Source organism: Otolemur garnettii, unplaced genomic scaffold (genome assembly GCF_000181295.1).
Source record: "Otolemur garnettii isolate 467f Iridium unplaced genomic scaffold, OtoGar3 scaffold00127, whole genome shotgun sequence".
NCBI classification, from domain to species: Eukaryota; Metazoa; Chordata; class Mammalia; order Primates; family Galagidae; genus Otolemur; species Otolemur garnettii.
Genome location: NW_003852522.1, coordinates 5,381,806 through 5,398,853, shown reverse-complemented (window position 1 = coordinate 5,398,853; position 17,048 = coordinate 5,381,806). Strand labels below are relative to the sequence as shown.

The 17,048-nt window shown below is 41.1% G+C and overlaps 1 protein-coding gene and 1 pseudogene across 1 annotated transcript in view; both read left to right on the top strand.

Annotated features, from left to right (window-relative positions):
• CD70 (CD70 molecule) overlaps window positions 1–918 on the top strand; it is a 4,461-nt gene extending 3,543 nt beyond the window's left edge. Inside the window, exon 3 of the mRNA XM_003798062.1 lies at window positions 533–918. Coding sequence (XP_003798110.1) covers window positions 533–918 — 386 coding nt within the window. The remainder of the gene's footprint in view (window positions 1–532) is intronic.
• A 5,261-nt stretch (window positions 919–6,179) lies between these two features.
• On the top strand, window positions 6,180–15,807 carry LOC100944760 (annotated as a pseudogene).
• The last annotated feature ends 1,241 nt before the right edge of the window (window positions 15,808–17,048 follow it).

Sequence of the window (17,048 nt, the reverse complement as noted above, 5' to 3'; positions counted from 1 at the left end):
TGGATACACCTGATATTAAAATTGGAGAAAATATATTATTATAAAAGGGAAATTACAAACATATTTCACTTATAAATGAGGATGCAATATGATAAACAACATATTAACATGTTGAATTAAAAATTAATGTTTAAGTAATGTACTTTGGTCAAAATTAAATACAATTTATATGTCTCCCTCTCTCTTTATCTGTTTCTCTCTCTTCTTTTCTTTCTCTGTCTCCTGCTGGGTCACTCTCCCTTTCTATCTCTATCTCCATCACTATTCTTCCTCTTTCTCCCTCTTCCGGCCTCCCTTGTCTGTGTGTCTCTCTCTGTGCTTTTCTGTATCCTGTTCTCTCTTCTCTTCTCTTCCCTTCTCTCTTCCTCTCTCTCTCTCCCCCTTTCTCGTCTTACTTCTCTCTCCCAGCTGGCCCTTTAGACTTCTAACTCTCAATCCCTTGTCTAACCTCTATCTCTAGGCCCCATTGTCTCTATGATCCCCATCCTTCGGTTTCCCTAAATCTCCATCTTCCCCTCCCTTCTGCCCCCAGGACCTCGGCAGGACCCCAGGCTGCACTGGCAAGCAGGCCCAGAACTTGGCCGCTCCTTCTTGCATGGACTAGAACTGGACAATGGGCAGCTACGTATCTGTCGAGATGGCATCTACAGGTTGCACATCCAGGTGACACTGGCCAACTGCTCTTTCAGGCGGACCACCACACCCCGCAGTGCCTCCTTGGTTGTGGGCATCTGTGCCCCCACCACCCACACCATCAGCCTACTACGCCTCAGCTTCCACCAGGGTTGTACCGTGGCCTCCCAGCGTCTGGTTCCTCTGGCCCAAGGGGATATCCTCTGCACCAATCTCACTTTGCCACTGCTGCCCTCCCAAAATGCTGATGAGACTTTTTTTGGCATTCAGTGGGTGCACACATGAATGCTGCTACTGGTTTAAATTGTTTCTTCAGACTTGGAGGCTGTACCTCAACGGCTAGGGCAGCAGCCACATAAACCAGAGCTGGCAGGTTAGAATCCAACCTGGGCCTGCCAAACAACAATGACAATTACAACAACAACAAAAAATAGCCGGGCGTTGTGGTGGACACCTGTGGTCCCAGCTACTTGGGAAGCTGAGGCAAGAGAATCACTTAAGCCCAAGATTTTGAAGTGGTTGTGAGTTATGATGCCACAACACTACTGGGGGAGACATAGAGAACTCTGTCTCAAAAATAAAATAAAAATAAAAAAATAAATTACTTCTTCAGGGTGGTAAGTAGTATGGACATTTTAACAATATTAATTTTTCCAATTTATAAACAAAAAAGTTGATAAGTATTTTATTCTTTTTCTTGCTCTTACTAGTAATGAACTATCTTTTCTTAGCTATCTTTAATGTTATATTTTGTGCTTTTATTAACATTCGTGAATTTGTCTCTTCTTGTGTGGTGTTTTTTGTTTATTTGTTTTTTTTCTTGAGACAGAGTCTTGCTCTGTCACCCAGACTGGAGTACAGTGGCACAATCACAGCTCACTGCAACCCTCCTGCGTCAGCCTCTCAAGTAGCTGGGACTAGGGACCTGCCACCAGCTAATTTGTGAATTTTCTGTGGAGATAAAGTATCACTGTGTTATCCAGGCCAGTCTCAAACTCCTGGGCTTAAGCAATCCTCCTACTTAGCCTCCCAAAGTGTAGGGATTAAAGGCGTGAGCCACCATGCCTGGCACTTAGTATGAGTTTTCTAGCTTTATCCTCTCCAAAAGTCCACACTGCTCAAAATTGTTCTCATCCTGCCTGGCTTGGATCTCACAACTCAAAACCTGCCTGAGATTCCTGCTCTGTCCTGACATCTTCTGGGTCTCTCTCTCTCTCTCTCTCTTTTACACACATACCTGCACACGCACATGACACCCTCAATAAACCTCACCAGTGTTCACAGAGCTCTGATGTCTCAGATACTCATGTATCTCTAAATTTCCCTTATTCTCTTTTTTCATTGTTTATTCATTTGTTTATCTTTTCCCTCCTCTCTCCTTCCTCTCAAAGCAATCTCTCACTTATTCTCACAGTTAAAACCACAAGAAGCCCATGCCATCACCTCTCTTTCTTTGGACCACAAGATTTGTCCAATTTGAAATGTAGTTTTATTTTTAGTAAGTTTAGTTTTGTCACACCAGAAGCAGGGCTGAGTCACCCTTGGCAGTGTCCAGCTCGGCCTCCTCCCTGTTCCTCAATGTTATCGATCCAGACACTTGCCTTACAGGACCACCCCCACCTGCTGAGCACACACATCCCAGACAGCTTCCCACATCATGTTGGCCCTGTGAGGTGTGCCAGCCTCTTCTCTCCACATGTCTAACCTCTGACCTCTCCCTTCTGTCAGCCCTCTGCAGTCCATGGAGTGAGTGCATTTACACACCTATGGAGCATGTGATAGTCCGACAGGCCCTCAGAGGACTGGTGATTGTGCCACTGTACCCCAGGAGCTTATCATGACAGGAGAGGAGAAGCAGCCCTGGGGCCTATAGAGGGCTGACAGAACAGGAGTCAGAAGTCAGTGGTCAGTGGTTAGGGAGTTGCAGTCTTTAGTCTGGAGATTAGGAGAAAGAGCCTAATTCAAAAACAGTACACTGGTAGGGCAGCATTGCTCACACCTATAATCCCAGCATCCTTGGCTCAGGCTGAGGTGGGAGGATTGCCTGAGCTCAGGAGTTTAAGACCAGACTGAGCAAGAGTGAGACCCATCTCTAAAATATAACTGGGTATTGTGGTAGGCGCCTGTAGTCCCAGCTACTCGGGAGGCTGAGTCAAGAGGATCACTTGAGCCCAAGAGTTTGAGGTTGCTATGAGCTGTGATGCCATGGCACTCTACCCAGGGTGACAAAGTGAGAGTATGTCTCAAAAATAAAAATAGGAAAACTAGCCAGTCATGGTGAGGTGTGCCTGTAGTCCCAGATACTCAGGAGGCCGAGGCAGGAGGATCACTTGAGCCCAGAGTTTGAAGTTGCTGTGAGCTATGATGAAGTTGCTGTGATGCCATGGTACTCTAGTGACAGAGAAAGACCCTGTCTCAAAAAAATATTAATACCCTCCCAAGCACCCAACCTATTGCCAGCAGGCCCAGTGACTCTTTCATCTGATCTCCCACATACTTTGCAGAAACCTTTATTGGTGGTGAGGCAGAACTGCATGACTGTTAAACATGCAGCCTATGGGACAGGTGCCCATTCCCAGGCACATCACTTTGCCTCTCTTTACATGCTAAACAGAAGGCTGTAGTCAGTTGGAGGCTCAACCGGGGTGGCATATCTGCTGCAAGGTCTCCCATGTGATTGCTGGAAGGCCTCAGTCCATCACTGATTGCTGACCAAGGCTTCCCTCCCTCACCATGTGGTTCTCGGCACAAAACTGCTGGAACATTCCCACAAAATAGCACCTGCTTTCCCCCAGAGTGAGTGGTCTGTGCAAGACGAAATGCTGGCTTGTCCCGTCCATTTCTTTGAACTGAAACTATAATACATCCCAGGCTGTCTCGGGTCTCCTGCTTGCCAACCTTGGAATTCCTTAGATCTTGAAATGTTTCATCTTCCATAATCATATGAGCTAATTTTATAATAAACCTCTACATCCTCCTGGTTCTGTTTCTTAAGAGAATCTTGATAATTACAGATTTGATACCAAGATTCAATAGTAACAGATTTTTAAAGATGAGATTTCTGAATTAGTTCTGGGGCTTCTGAAATTGGCTCTTTGAACTGATAAGATTTTTTAAAAATTTTTTCCTTAATTTTTGTAGAGACAAGGTCTTGTTCTTGTTCAGGCTGATCTCAAAATCCTGGCCTCAATTGATACTCCTGCCTCTCAGCCTTCCAGAGTGCCGCAATTACAGTATAAGCCACCTTGCACCTGACTCTGATTAGATTGATTAGATTTAAAGATGCTAAGACTTTATTCCAGTAGTAAAGAGACCACTGACATTCTGAAGCATGATCTGGCAATAGAGATATGCAAACTATCACCACCCAGTGCTCCTAGGTACCCAATGATACAAGGCAAAGATCTGAGTGACTACATATGTGATACTTTTGAATCTTTTGGACAAACTAATGAAAACAATGAGATTAGCTGGTAACCCCTAATGTCATTGGACAAAATGAGGGAATAAAATCATGGGTTTAGGGAACTTAATTCTCAGCTCAAGTGCTATACAAGTGACCTGAAGTCTACATGTGCCCTGAGAAAACCCTCTCTTTAGTAGCCACAGGGTCGGGACTGCTGAAAATCAAACCCAGAACCTCATCATGTGCCTGGCTGAACTCCAGCTTCACTGAGTGTCTACTGCTAAGGTTGAGAACAGTGATCAGAAAGGAATGGGATCCTGTAAGTTGGAACTGGGGTATGTGGGAAGACCATGGGGAAGCTGAGGGACATCAAGCTCCTAAATTCTGATGGGTTGTCTTTGCCAGTGGAAGAGGATTTTCCAGCCCCACCTGGAGGTATAAACCCTTTTTCACCTGAGAAACTGTTCTGCCCTCTCTTACATGCAGTTTCTGTGCAAGACAGTGATGATTCTCCTGGGGACTCACGCCCCCCGCTCAGTCCCTGAGATTACACAAACACACACACACACACACACATTGCTTCTAGACCTTTAAATAGACTCAAGTCCCAGCAGGTCCCTAAAAGGTACAAAGTGTGGCCCATGAGGTATGCTACACTCCAAAAGACCTACTTGAATTTTCTAATTTATACAGAAAGAAATCTGAGAAACAGTTGTGGGAATGGATAATTAAGGGTGTGAGATAATGGTGGAAGGAATATCAAGTTAGATTAGGCTGAATTTATTACTTATTCATTCATCCATTCACTTATTTTTAGAGACAGGGTCTTGCTCTATTATGGAGGCTAGAGTGCAGTGATGCAATTCGTTGCTCACTGCAGGTGTGAACCCCTTGGCTCAGGTGATCCTCCCCTCTCAGCCTCCTGAGTGGCTGGGACTATATGCATAATGACTTTTTTTTTTTTTTTTTTTTTGGTAGAGACAGGGTCTTACTATGCTGCCAATGCTAGTCTCAACTTCCCAAGCTCAAGTGATTCTCCCATCTTGGCCTCCCAAAATGTGTGATTATAGTCATGAGCTGCCACAACTAGCCTATATTTTGTGCATAATATATAGCAAATATCTTTGTTTTCTTATGTCTCTCTTTTCTTTATCATGCAACATAAGATGTACCAACTTATGATGATACCATAATATTTAGGTATTATTAACTTTACATCATAGAAATTAAGTTTACCCAAGAGGATTAAACCTTGTTAAATGACTTTATCTCTTTTATTCTCTCAAGGGAAGGGATTGTGTGTTGTTAGCTATATGCAGATAGTTGATCATGTGAGGCAGAATTATGACCTGTTACCATCTCTACTTGGAGATTAAGTATGATTTAAGAAGATGTATGTGGGTGCCAAGTTGACACAGGGCAGACTTATAATACTAATTGTATGTGTTAACTTGACTGAGCTATGGAGTACCCAGAGGTTTTCCCCCAAGCTTCATCCTGCAGGATGCCCAAAAATTTGGCTAAACATTATTCCTGGGTGTGTCTGCAGCTGTGTTTTTAGATGACATTAACACTTGAATCAGTAGAGTAAAGCAAAATGTGAGTTTGCCTCATCCAGTCAGTTGTAGGCCAAAATAGAACAAGAAAAGCTGAGTGAGAGGGAACTCTTTCTGCCTGACTACTTTTGAGCTGTCATTCTCCAATTATGCACACATGCGCGCACACACATCCTATTGTGTATAAATAAATTCCTCTTTTTCTCTGTTCTCTGTCTCTCAGGGGAAAAAAAAGTGATGTCTCAGCTCAAAAGTCTACCAATTTCAGTATTAATTTATTTAAGAAATGCCCTCACAGACACACCCTTATGTTAAGCCAATTATATGGTGACCCCATGGCTCAGCCAAGTTAGCCCATGAAAGGAACCATCAATAACTGCTAACTGGCATAGGATCTCTTTGGGGGACAATGAAAATGTTCTAAAATTCTTTGCAATCATGGATGCACAGCTGTGAATATACTAAGTTGAATTATACACTTTAAATGGGTAAATTTTATGATATTTGAGTTATATCTCAATAAAGCTGTTACAAAAAATAAAAGGAAAGGTGGAAAGGAGGAAGAAAGGTGGGACAGAGGGAAGATGGAAGGTAGATAGTATAGCAGATGCAGAGAAGTCCATGCTGACTGGAAAAAAATTCTCATGCCTTCCTCTCACACCAACAATCAATGGTCAACACAGATTTCTGTGACTCCAAATATGTGGTGCTTTTTCCTCACCAGCAGGCCAATCATCAGTTCTACAGTGGACACCAACTGGGTATCCCTCAATTCAGTTCCAACACCCTCTACCTGGAGATAGTTCAGACATGCAGGTTGAGGGCTCAGACCTACCAGCTTCAAATTGGGGTTCCCACAATCCCCACTTTGGGTTTAACTTACTCCCAGAGCTCAGGGAAACACATTTTCTGGTTCATTATAAAGGATATTGCAAAGGATACAGGATGAGGTACAGGGGAAGGGGCACAGAGCTCCATATCATTTCCCGGTGCCCCACCCTCAAGGACCCTCCATCTCTTCTGCTGTTTGGGAGTTCTACAAATCCTGTCCTTTGGGGGGTTTATGAAGGCTTCATTACTCAGGCATGATTCCTAATCATGTGGAAATGTGATTGAATAAAAAGCATGTGCTCTAAACCCAATAAGACCTGACTGTTCAGACTTTCCTCGGCCTCTCTGGGTAGCATTTCTTCCCCTCATGTATGGGGCTGGACTTTCTCGGGAAGGAAGGACTTGGATTGACCTATAGGCAGATTAGAAACCTGCCTTGAGCTGGTGAAAGTAAGACCGGAGAAGTTCAGAGCCAGAGATTCTGTTTTCTGAGGCCTACAGTGTGCCAACATTATAACAGGAACCATGGGAATTAGGAGTCAGAAACCTTGAAAATATGTGTGTCTCACAGTGCAAATGTCCAAGAGTAAAGAGTGGGGAAGCAAAGAACAGATCACAAAAGAGAGATGACAGTCTCCAAGAGGGACTGACAAGGGACCAGCTGAGACTCATGAAATTCAACAACTTCTGAAAGTATCCCAACACTCCTGCCCTTGGCCACTTATCTTCCTAAATTGACATCATTTTCCTTCTGTCCCCAGTTCCCTTTTCCCCTTCATATTGTGCCCTTTCAGGCAGCCTCAGTCTTGCTCAAATATTTATTTAGGTTTTACTTTTTTGTTTTGTTTTTTTGTTTTTGTTTGCGGGGGGGGGTTTAGGAGAGAAAGGAAGTTTCTCTCTTTCTCTCTCTCTTTTCTTTTTTTTTTTTTTTAGAGACAGAGTCTCACTTTGTTGGTAGAGTGTCATGGCATCACACCTCACAGCAACCTCCAGTTCCTGGGCTTAGGCCATTCTCTTGCCTCAGCCTCCCAAGTAGCTGGGACTACAGGAGCCCACCACAACACTCAGCTATTTTTTGTTGCAGTTTGGCCGGGCCGGGTTTGAACCCGCCACCCTCTGTATATGGGGCTGGCACCCTACTCACTGAGCCACAGGCACCTCCCTAGGTTTTACTTTCTAAGAACTTTTTTATGTGCCTTATAATAATAGTAAGACTCCTGTGACACTATGCTAGTGTTTAATGTTTTATGTATGTTACTGTTTTGATTTTTATAGCAATGTCATTGAATTTTGTATTTGAATTATCACTGCCATTTTGAAGGTAAACCATGACACAGAGAGGTTAAGCAACTTGACAGAAGTTACACATCTAGGAGGAGGCAGAGCCGGGATCAAAACTCAATCTGGCTTGGTGGCTCATGACCTACCTGTTACAATCCAGTGACTCTGGTGCCATTATTTCCCCATTTTACAGATGAGGGAATTGAGGTTTGCAGACTTATTCCACTGTCACAGCTAGGAAGTAACAATGCCAGTACTTGAACCCAGGTGGTCCAAGGCCATTTCTTAAGATTTTAACGTTCTCTTCCAGCTCTTTTCTAAGGATGACGATAAATGCCATAGTATGTTATAGTGAGGAAGAAAAATCAGACTTCTAAAATTCTCAGGCTCAAAGCTAATGCGATAATGCACATATGATGTGAATGTCTATCAGACATCATGGCTCCAAGACCCAAGTGAGACTATTTGCACCGAGACCTCGGATTCTCCAAGTGGGGCGCAGCCGCTCCTTGGCTCTATGCAGGGGAGACCACACATTCCTTCATTAGTATCTTCCCTTTTCCTCCCACCACTTCACCCCTGGTCACCATAGCTTGGCTCGATTTCTAAAAGCTCAGCTGTTGTAGATTCCATGTGTAAGTGAGATCTCAGGGTGTGCGTTCTTCCCGCGTCCACTTGTTTCACTTAGCGTGATGTCCACTAAGTCCATCCATATTTTTGCAAGTGGCCGGATTTTCTTCCTTTTAAAGCTGAACCCTTTAAAGTTCCCCTCTTTCCTTGTCCACTATTCACTGATGGACACGTAAGTTGTTTCTGCGCTGTGGCTGTTGTGAATAAGGCTGCAGCCCCCACGCAGTGCGCTAGTCCCTGCAGTGCTGAGCGCCTTGGTGTCCAGACCGCAGCCCCAGAGGAATTGAAACCTGTGAGGCCCAAAGCTTTCAGAGACCAGGGTCTCCTGCTCCGAACACTGCCTCCTGGTATCAGGGTCTTTCAGTCTTAGTGAAACCACTTCCTGGCACCTTTCTCACATTCCCTGGGATTTCCCCCACAAGGGTCAATCAAATCAAAGAAGGCAAAAAATCCACGAGGCAGATTCTTCTATCAGTCAAAGTTTCAAGAGCCTTCCTGCCTTCACATTGTTCCATACCATAAAAGCCTGTCATTATGATTATGCAAATAGGCCGAGACAGGCCGTTGTGTACCCAGGAGACAAGCCCGGGCCTGTCAGGCTCTGGAGGCGCGGGGCACGGCCCTCCGCTCACAGGCCTGCGGTTCCCCTAAGTTCTGCGCACAGCCAGAGCACACGTCTTCCTGGCACAAGTCTGGTTGAGAACACAAACTGTCACTCTGCAGAAGGAAAAACAAGTCCCGACCGAGTCATGAGACACTTTTTTCAAAAGAATTATCGTTAGGGTGCAGAGGGAGCGCGGGCAGGCAGTGAAGTCTGCACGCAGCTCAGGGGTTAGACAAGGTTTCTTTATAGAGGGGTCTTCATAGTTGAGAGGTGAGGACTAAATGCCTTTCTAAGGGGGCTGGGCAGCCACACCCCACAAACCGAGGTGGGGGTCAGAATAGGGAGCACAGATGGGGTAGAAGGTTTATCTATTTAATTTATTTTTTCAAAAAACCAACTCCTTGTTTCATTAATTTTCTGAATGATTCTTTTCTTTTCAATTTCATTGATCTTTGATTTAATTTTGGATATTTCTTTTCTTCTGCTGGGTTTAGGCTTAAACTGTTCTTTTTCCAATTCCATCAGATGGCTTGTCAGTTTGTTGATGCTCTTTCTGTTGTTCAAATGTAGGCATCTAAAGCAATAAATTTTCCTCTCAGAACTGCTTTTGCAGTACCCACAGGTTTTGGTAGCTTATGTCTTCATTGTTGTTGTGCCCAAGAAAGTTAATGATTTCCTCTTTTATTTCTTCCTGCACACAACTGTCATTCAACAGAAGGTTGTTTCATTTCCATGCCTTTGTGTGGGGTTAAATGTATTTGTTGGAGTTGAGTTCCATCTTTAGTGCCTTGTGGTCTGAGAAGGTACAAGGTAAAAATTCAATTCTTTTGATTCTGTTGAGTTTTGTTTTGTGTCCTAGGATATGATCAATTTTGGAGAATGTCCCATGGGGTGATGAGAAGAATGTATATTCTTTATTTGGGGGATGGAGTGTTCTAAATACATCTGTCAAGCACAGTTGTTCGGGTCTCATTTAAGTCCCTTATATCTTTGTTTAATTTCTGTTGAGAGGATCTGTCCAGCTCTGTAAGAGGAGTGTTAAAGTCCCCTGGTATCATGGTGTTATAGGATATCATACTGCTCAGACTGAGTAAGGTCTGTTTTAAGAATCTGAGAGCATTTAAGTTGGGTGCATAAATATTTAGAATTGAAATGTCTTCTTGTTATATTTTTCCCTTGACCAGTATAAAGTGACCGTCTTTGTCTTTTTTGACTTTAGTTGCTTTAAATCCACATGTATCTGAAAATAAGATTGCAACTCCTCTTTTCTTCTGAATTCCATTTGCCTGAAAAATTGTCTTCCAGGGTGATGTCTGTGGCTCAAGGAGTAGGGCGCCGGCCCCATATGCCAGAGGTGGTGGGTTCAAACCCAGCCCTGGCCAAAAACTGCCAAAAAAAAATTGTCTTCCAACCCTTAACTGGGAGTTTTAATTTGTCTTTTGAAGCTAGGTGTGTTTCCTGCAGACAGCAAATGGATGGCTTTTGTGGGGTTTTTTTGTTAAGTCATATACACATAGATCATGCATGTATGCATATGTGGGGTACAATGTGTTGATTTTTTTATACAATCTGATGTGTTACATCAAACCAATCAACATAGCTTTTGCCTCATTTACTTGATTATTGTGTTAAGACATTTATGTTCTACACTTCACAAATTTGACTTGTACCCTTGCAATATGCTCCATAGGTTTGGTCCGGCCTTTTACCCTCCCTCTATCAAACCTCCCCTCTCCTCTCCCTTCCCACTCCATTTCTCTCCTTCATCCTGGGCTATAGTTGTGTTCTATCTTTCATAAGAAACTGTGAGTAAATATAAGTTGGTTTAATAGAAGTACTGAGTATATTGGATACTTTTTCCTCCATTCTTGGGATACTTTACTCAGGAGAATATGTTCCAGGTCCCTCCATGTAAACATAAAAGAGGTAAAAGCTCCATCTTTTTTAAGGCCGCATAGTATTCCTATGCATGGTATACATATACCACAATTTATTAATCCGTTCATGGGATGGGCACTTGGGTTTCTTCCATACCATGCTCATGGCTGAGAAGAATCAACATTGTTAAAATGTCCATACTACCTAAAGCAATCTACAGATTTAATGCAATCCCCATTAAAGCACCTCTGTCATACTTTAAAGATCTGGAAAAGCTAGTACTTCATTTTATATGGAAACAGATAAAACCTCGAATAGCCAAGACACCACTCAGAAATAAAAACAAATAGGTGGAATCATGCTATCAGACTTCAGACTATACTATAAATCTATAGTGATCAAAACAGCATGGTATTGGCACAAACATAGAGTGGTAGATGTATGGAACAGAATTGAGAACCAAGAGATGAATCTAGACATTTATTGTGATTTGATCTTTGATAAGCCTACCAAAAACTTAAATTGAGAGAAAGATTTCCTGTTTAACAAATGGTGTTGGATGAATTGGCTGGTGACTTGTTGAAGACTGAAACTAGGCCCACACCTTTCACCTCTAACAAAAATTGACTCTCACTGGATAAAAGACTTAAACCTAAGACATGAAAACATAAAGATTCTTGAAAAGAGTGCAGGGGAAACATGTGAAGAAATTGGCCTGGGAGAAAACTTTATAAGGAGGACCCCCCCCCCAGGGCAATTGAAGCAATACCAAAAATACATTACTGGGACCTGATCAAACTAAAAAGCTTCTGCACTGCCAAGAATACAGTAAGTAAAGCAGGTAGACTGCCCTCAGAATGGGAGAGGATGTTTGCAGGCTTGTATTTTTTAATCCAGTCTCAGCCAATCTATATCACTTCAGTGGGGAATTCAAGCCATTAACATTTATTGAGATAATTGATAAGTGTGGTAGTGTTCTATTCATTTTATTTTGTAAGAGTCCATTTCTTAGTTTTATCTTTTCCATCATTGTGGAAGTTAGGTTCTGTCCTTTAATTTCTGAGTTCTTACTTTGCTGTTGATCTATTGTGATGGTCAGTGTGTAGAACAGGTTGAAATATTTCCTATAGAGCTGGTCTTGTGCTGAATTTCCTCAATGTTTATATATCAGTAAAGGATTTGATTTCTCTGTCAATTTTAAAGCTTAGCTGAGTAGGATGTAGAATTCTGGGCTGGAAATTGTTCTGTTTAAGTAGATTAAAGGTAGATGACCATTCTCTTCTTGCATGAAAGTTTCTTTAGAGAAGTCTGCAGTCACCCTGATGGATTTGCCCCTGTATGTCAACTGGCGCTTACTCCTGGCAGCTTGGAGACTCTTTTATTTTGTCTTGACTTTGGACGTGTTCATCACAATGTGTCTTGGAGAAGCTTGGTTAGAGTTGAGGCAATCTGCAGTTCGATATCTCTCTGAAAGGAATGTGTCAGAATCTTTGGTGATATTTGGGAAATTTTCATTTATAATATTCTCTAGTATGGCTTCCATTCCTCTGGGGCATTCTTCTTCTCCTTTTGGGATACCTATAACTCACATGTTTGAACGCTTCATGAAGTCCCATAATTCTGTCAGTGAACATTCTGCTTTCTCTCTCTTCTTTTCTGCCTCTTTAACTATCTGAGTTATCTCAAGAGCTTTGTTCTCTACCTCTGAGATTCTCTCTTCTTCATGGTCTAATCTGTTGTTGATACTTTCTATTGCATCTTTAAGTTCCCTAATTGACTGCTTCAATTCCTTCAGCTCTGCTATATTCTTTCTATATTCTTCATATCGTTCATCTCTTATTTGATTGTATTTTTGGATTTCCTGTTGGTTATTTTCCACTTTATCAGAAGTTTCCTTCATTGTTTTAATCATCTGTATTCTAAATTCCCTTTCTGTCATTTCTAACATTTCTTTATAGGTGGAATCCTCTGCAGTAGCTTCATCACTGTCCCCTGGGGGGGTTGCTCTGGACTGTTTTTTCACATTCCCAGGATTTTTCTGCTGTTACTTCCTCATGAGTGTTTTCTTTTATCTGTTTCCTTGCCCTAATTTTCCTTTTACTTCCTCTTCCTCTTTAACCCTCTGGACTAGGGTTTTGATGAGTCTTTTTGGTACAGGACCAGAAGGATGAGAAGACAGTCCTCCATTGCTTTTGTCCTCCTCATGGGGTCCAGAAGTCCCTTCCTGACTCCCTGTGTCCTCAAAGGGGTGTTTCTGGGCAGATCCCACCAGCCAGAGATGCCTGGAGTCTTCTCTCCCCAGTCTCACTATGCCCAGTTGCAAGGAAGCTGTTATACGACCACCATCTTGCTCCTCCCTTGATATTTGCATATTTTGAATCAGACAAAAGCTTAATAACTAGGATCTATAGAGAACTTAAATTAATGCACATGAAAAAAGCCAACAATCCCATACATCAATGGGGAAGAGAGACGAACAGAACCTTCTTTAAAGAAGATAAATGAATGGCTAACAAACATATGAAAAAAATGCTCATCATCCCTAATTATTAGAGAAATGCAAATTAAAACCACCCTGAGATATCATTTAACCCCAGCAAGAATGTCCCATATCACAAAATCTCAAAACTGCAGATGCCGGCATGGATATGGAAAGAAAGGAACACTTTTGCACTGCTGGTGGGACTGCAAACTAATACAATCTTTTTGGAAGGAAGTATGGAGAAACCTTAAAGAGCTCAACCTAGACCTCCCATTCGATCCTGCAATCCCATTACTGGACATCTATCCAGAAGGAAAAAAAAACTTTTATTATAAATACACTTGTACTAGGCTGTTTATCGCAGCCCACTTTACAATTGCTAAAATGTGGAAACAGCCTAAATGTCCTTCAACCCAGCAATGGATTGGTAAGCTGTGGTATATGTATACCATGGAATATTATTCTGCCATCAAAAACAATGGATAATTTACAGCATTTTTACTAACCTGGATGGAGGTGGAACACATTATTCTTAGTGAAGTATCACAGGAATGGAGAAGAAAGAATCTTATGTATTCAACTTTGATATGAAGACAATTAATGACAATTAATGACATGGGGGGATAGGGGAAGGGGAGAGCAGACAGAGAGAGAAGGAGGGAGGGGTAAGGGAAAGGAAAAGAAACAAATAAATTAAATAAAATAGTGACTAATTCTCACATAAATTGGATTTAATTCTGACCAAAGTACATTATTTGAATAATAATCTTTAATTCAACTTGTTAATATGTTATTTAGGATATTGCATCCTCATTTATAAGTTAAATATGTTTGTAATTTCCCTTTATAATGATATATTTTTTCCAATTTTAATATCAGGTATATCCAAATGAAGTAGAATGATTTTGAAGTATTTCTTCTTTTTTTATTGTCTATAAGATTTGGCATGATCTGTGCTTTTATTTTTTTTGAAATTATCTTCTATTTTTATTTATAAATAGTTGTCTATTTTTTGAGACTTTGGGAAAAAAAAGAAGTTAACTGATGACTCCATACTGAACCTCAGAGTCAAGTATTCTATGATGGACATACTTTTATCTAACAATGTGAATGTTGCTTTTTGCATTATTATTATTATTATCATTACTGCTCAATATTTCATTGCAGCAATCATCTGATTTCTTTTCCGAATGTATTTATCTTCCTTCATTCTTTATCTTCCTTCTTTCAACCTTTATAACAAAAGGTTTTTGTTTCTATTCTTCATCTTAAGCATTGTTATTCTTATTAAGTTTTAAACCTTTTTTAATTTTGTGAAGGCAAAAAGTGGAAACCAAATAAACACATGTATATGTATAGAGAAAAAAAAATTTTTTAAAAGAGTTAGTTGTTGAACAGCTGAATTGCAAGTCAAACTTTTAAAAGAAATTGTGGAGACAGAGTCTTGCTCTGTCACCAGACTAGATTGCAGTGGTGAGATCATAGCTCAGGTCTTGGGCTTAAACAATCCTCCCACCTCAACCCCCCAAGTAATTGGGAGTACAGATCTCTTGGCCAAAAGAGAAATGGAATTTGTTGGATTCATATCACAGCATTATTCACCATCTAAATTCCACAACAGAACCAACCATGATGGAGATACAGAATCAGTGCTACATGTGAGACACAGTCCAGATGAAAACCCAAAAGTTGGAATGAAGGGACCTTAAGTGGACAATCATCTCAAAGTGGGATTGAGGAGGAGCTTCACCATGAAAGTGGACAGTATCAAATGAAACAAAATGGCAGCCCCAGCTCCTCTAAATCAAGAAAGGGAGAAGATAACAAATTGTATATAGTCTCCAATGCTTTTGATGATGATTCAACCTGCTGGGCCTATCAGGAAGACATCCTGGCAATGAAAATAATGAGAAAAGACTCTGTGATTAGCACACTTGATGCTGATTGGCTTGCATTAACTACATTTTATTATAAGCAAGGCTTATCTTTAATTGATTCTTTCATATGCTGGGAAACACCTAAAGGCTACCATTTGCCTAAATCTTTGGAAGGATTTTTTATCTATGAAGAAGAGGGTTCTGGAGTTCCAGGTTGTATTAGGAAAGGAAATGATGCCATTGTCATAGAACAATGGACCCATGCTGAGAGCTGTGGAGTCAAAACTGACTATGGCACTTTGTTGCACACTCTAGCTGAATTTGGATGGCTCCTGACAAGCGTGCTTCCTTCACCTATATTGAGACAGGACAGTGAAGGGAATTTGATTACTAAGCAGGTCGTATTCCTTCAGAGGCCAGTTATGTGGAATTCAGCTGCTTAAACACCAGATAAGAAAGCCAGCCAGCATATAAAAAGCAAAGACAGGAACAAAGTCTCCAACAGAAGCATGGAATCAGACATAGCAGCATCATAAATGTTGGAGAGCAGACACCCACCTGAGGAGTGCCTGCTGTCTCCTTCTAGAGAGTGCTGGACACAGGAGGCAGGGCCAAAGATAGTCCAGTGACTTCCCAGGGCTCAGCAGCAGGAACAATGTCCTCTGAAATTAGACAATGGACAGTTTGATCAGGAAGATAGGGTGACGCAGGTCATTTGCATGTGAGACCTTGTAAATAATTATTATAATAATTTTCAACTGACTGTATTGTATTACTTTATCTGCATTTATGTAATATTTTTTAATTTTTCCATACTCAAGTTTTCCCCTAATCTATGCAAAAATGTTGGTGCGGCCTGTCAGACAAGGAATAACCAATATATTTATACATTTAGAATCATGTTTACACATCTCTCAACTAAAACATCTATTTAAACAGATGTTCCATTGGATTATTAAGCAGTAATCTACTTCAGTTTCTTATGGATGTACAAAGTATGTTTTTCTTACAATTCCTGGTAAAAAGACTGAACACCAGTATTTTACCTAAGTAGAGAGTTTTCCAGAAGTTAGTCTTACTTAAACAGAAAAATACTCTCTCTCTCATAAACACACACACAGCTGATTAATCTGTATTTTGTCTTTATCTATAGGCTACATATCCAAAGCAAGCCACTATATACATTAACCTGTTCTTTAAAAAAAGTATTTATTTTATATCTTTGTTTTTCAATGAGCTGAAACATTGTTGCTCCTAAATAGCTTAGAAATACAGAAAGCAAAGCAGCACCTCCTAAAATTCAATATGAAAAACCAAAATATCAACAGGTAGAAACTTTAATAGACAGATTTAAAATTCTTACCTTTAAATTGCAAACACTATGAGAAGGGAAAACATCACATTCAAATGGAAACTGAAGTTTTTTAATCTGTCTAGATTTGAATTATGCTTTTATTTTGACTTCTGAATAATGTTGAAACCCAGAATTTTCAGTGCTGCAGGAGTAGAATGCTCAGTTTGTAGATAATAATGTATTTGTCTCATCTCTGCTTCTCTTGCCTCTGCTAATAGGGATGCCTTTCTCTTGCTCCAGTGTTTAAGAGGTAAAAATTAAAATTCTGCAAAATAGGGGGTGGAGCCAAGATGGCAGATTGCAGCCAGCTTTTTGCAGAAGCTCCTGTCCTGAAGGAGGCTTAAAGGACAGAAGTTTAGCAAGTTAGCTGATGGTTTGGAGCAGAGCCAAGAGAGAAGATTGAAGAGCTCACTTCAACCTTCCTGAGGTGAGCTGCGACTCCAAAAATACAACCAAAAGGTACAAAATCCACCACCAAGCGAACAGGAGTCCCCTCCCCCACAACAAGGGCTCGCA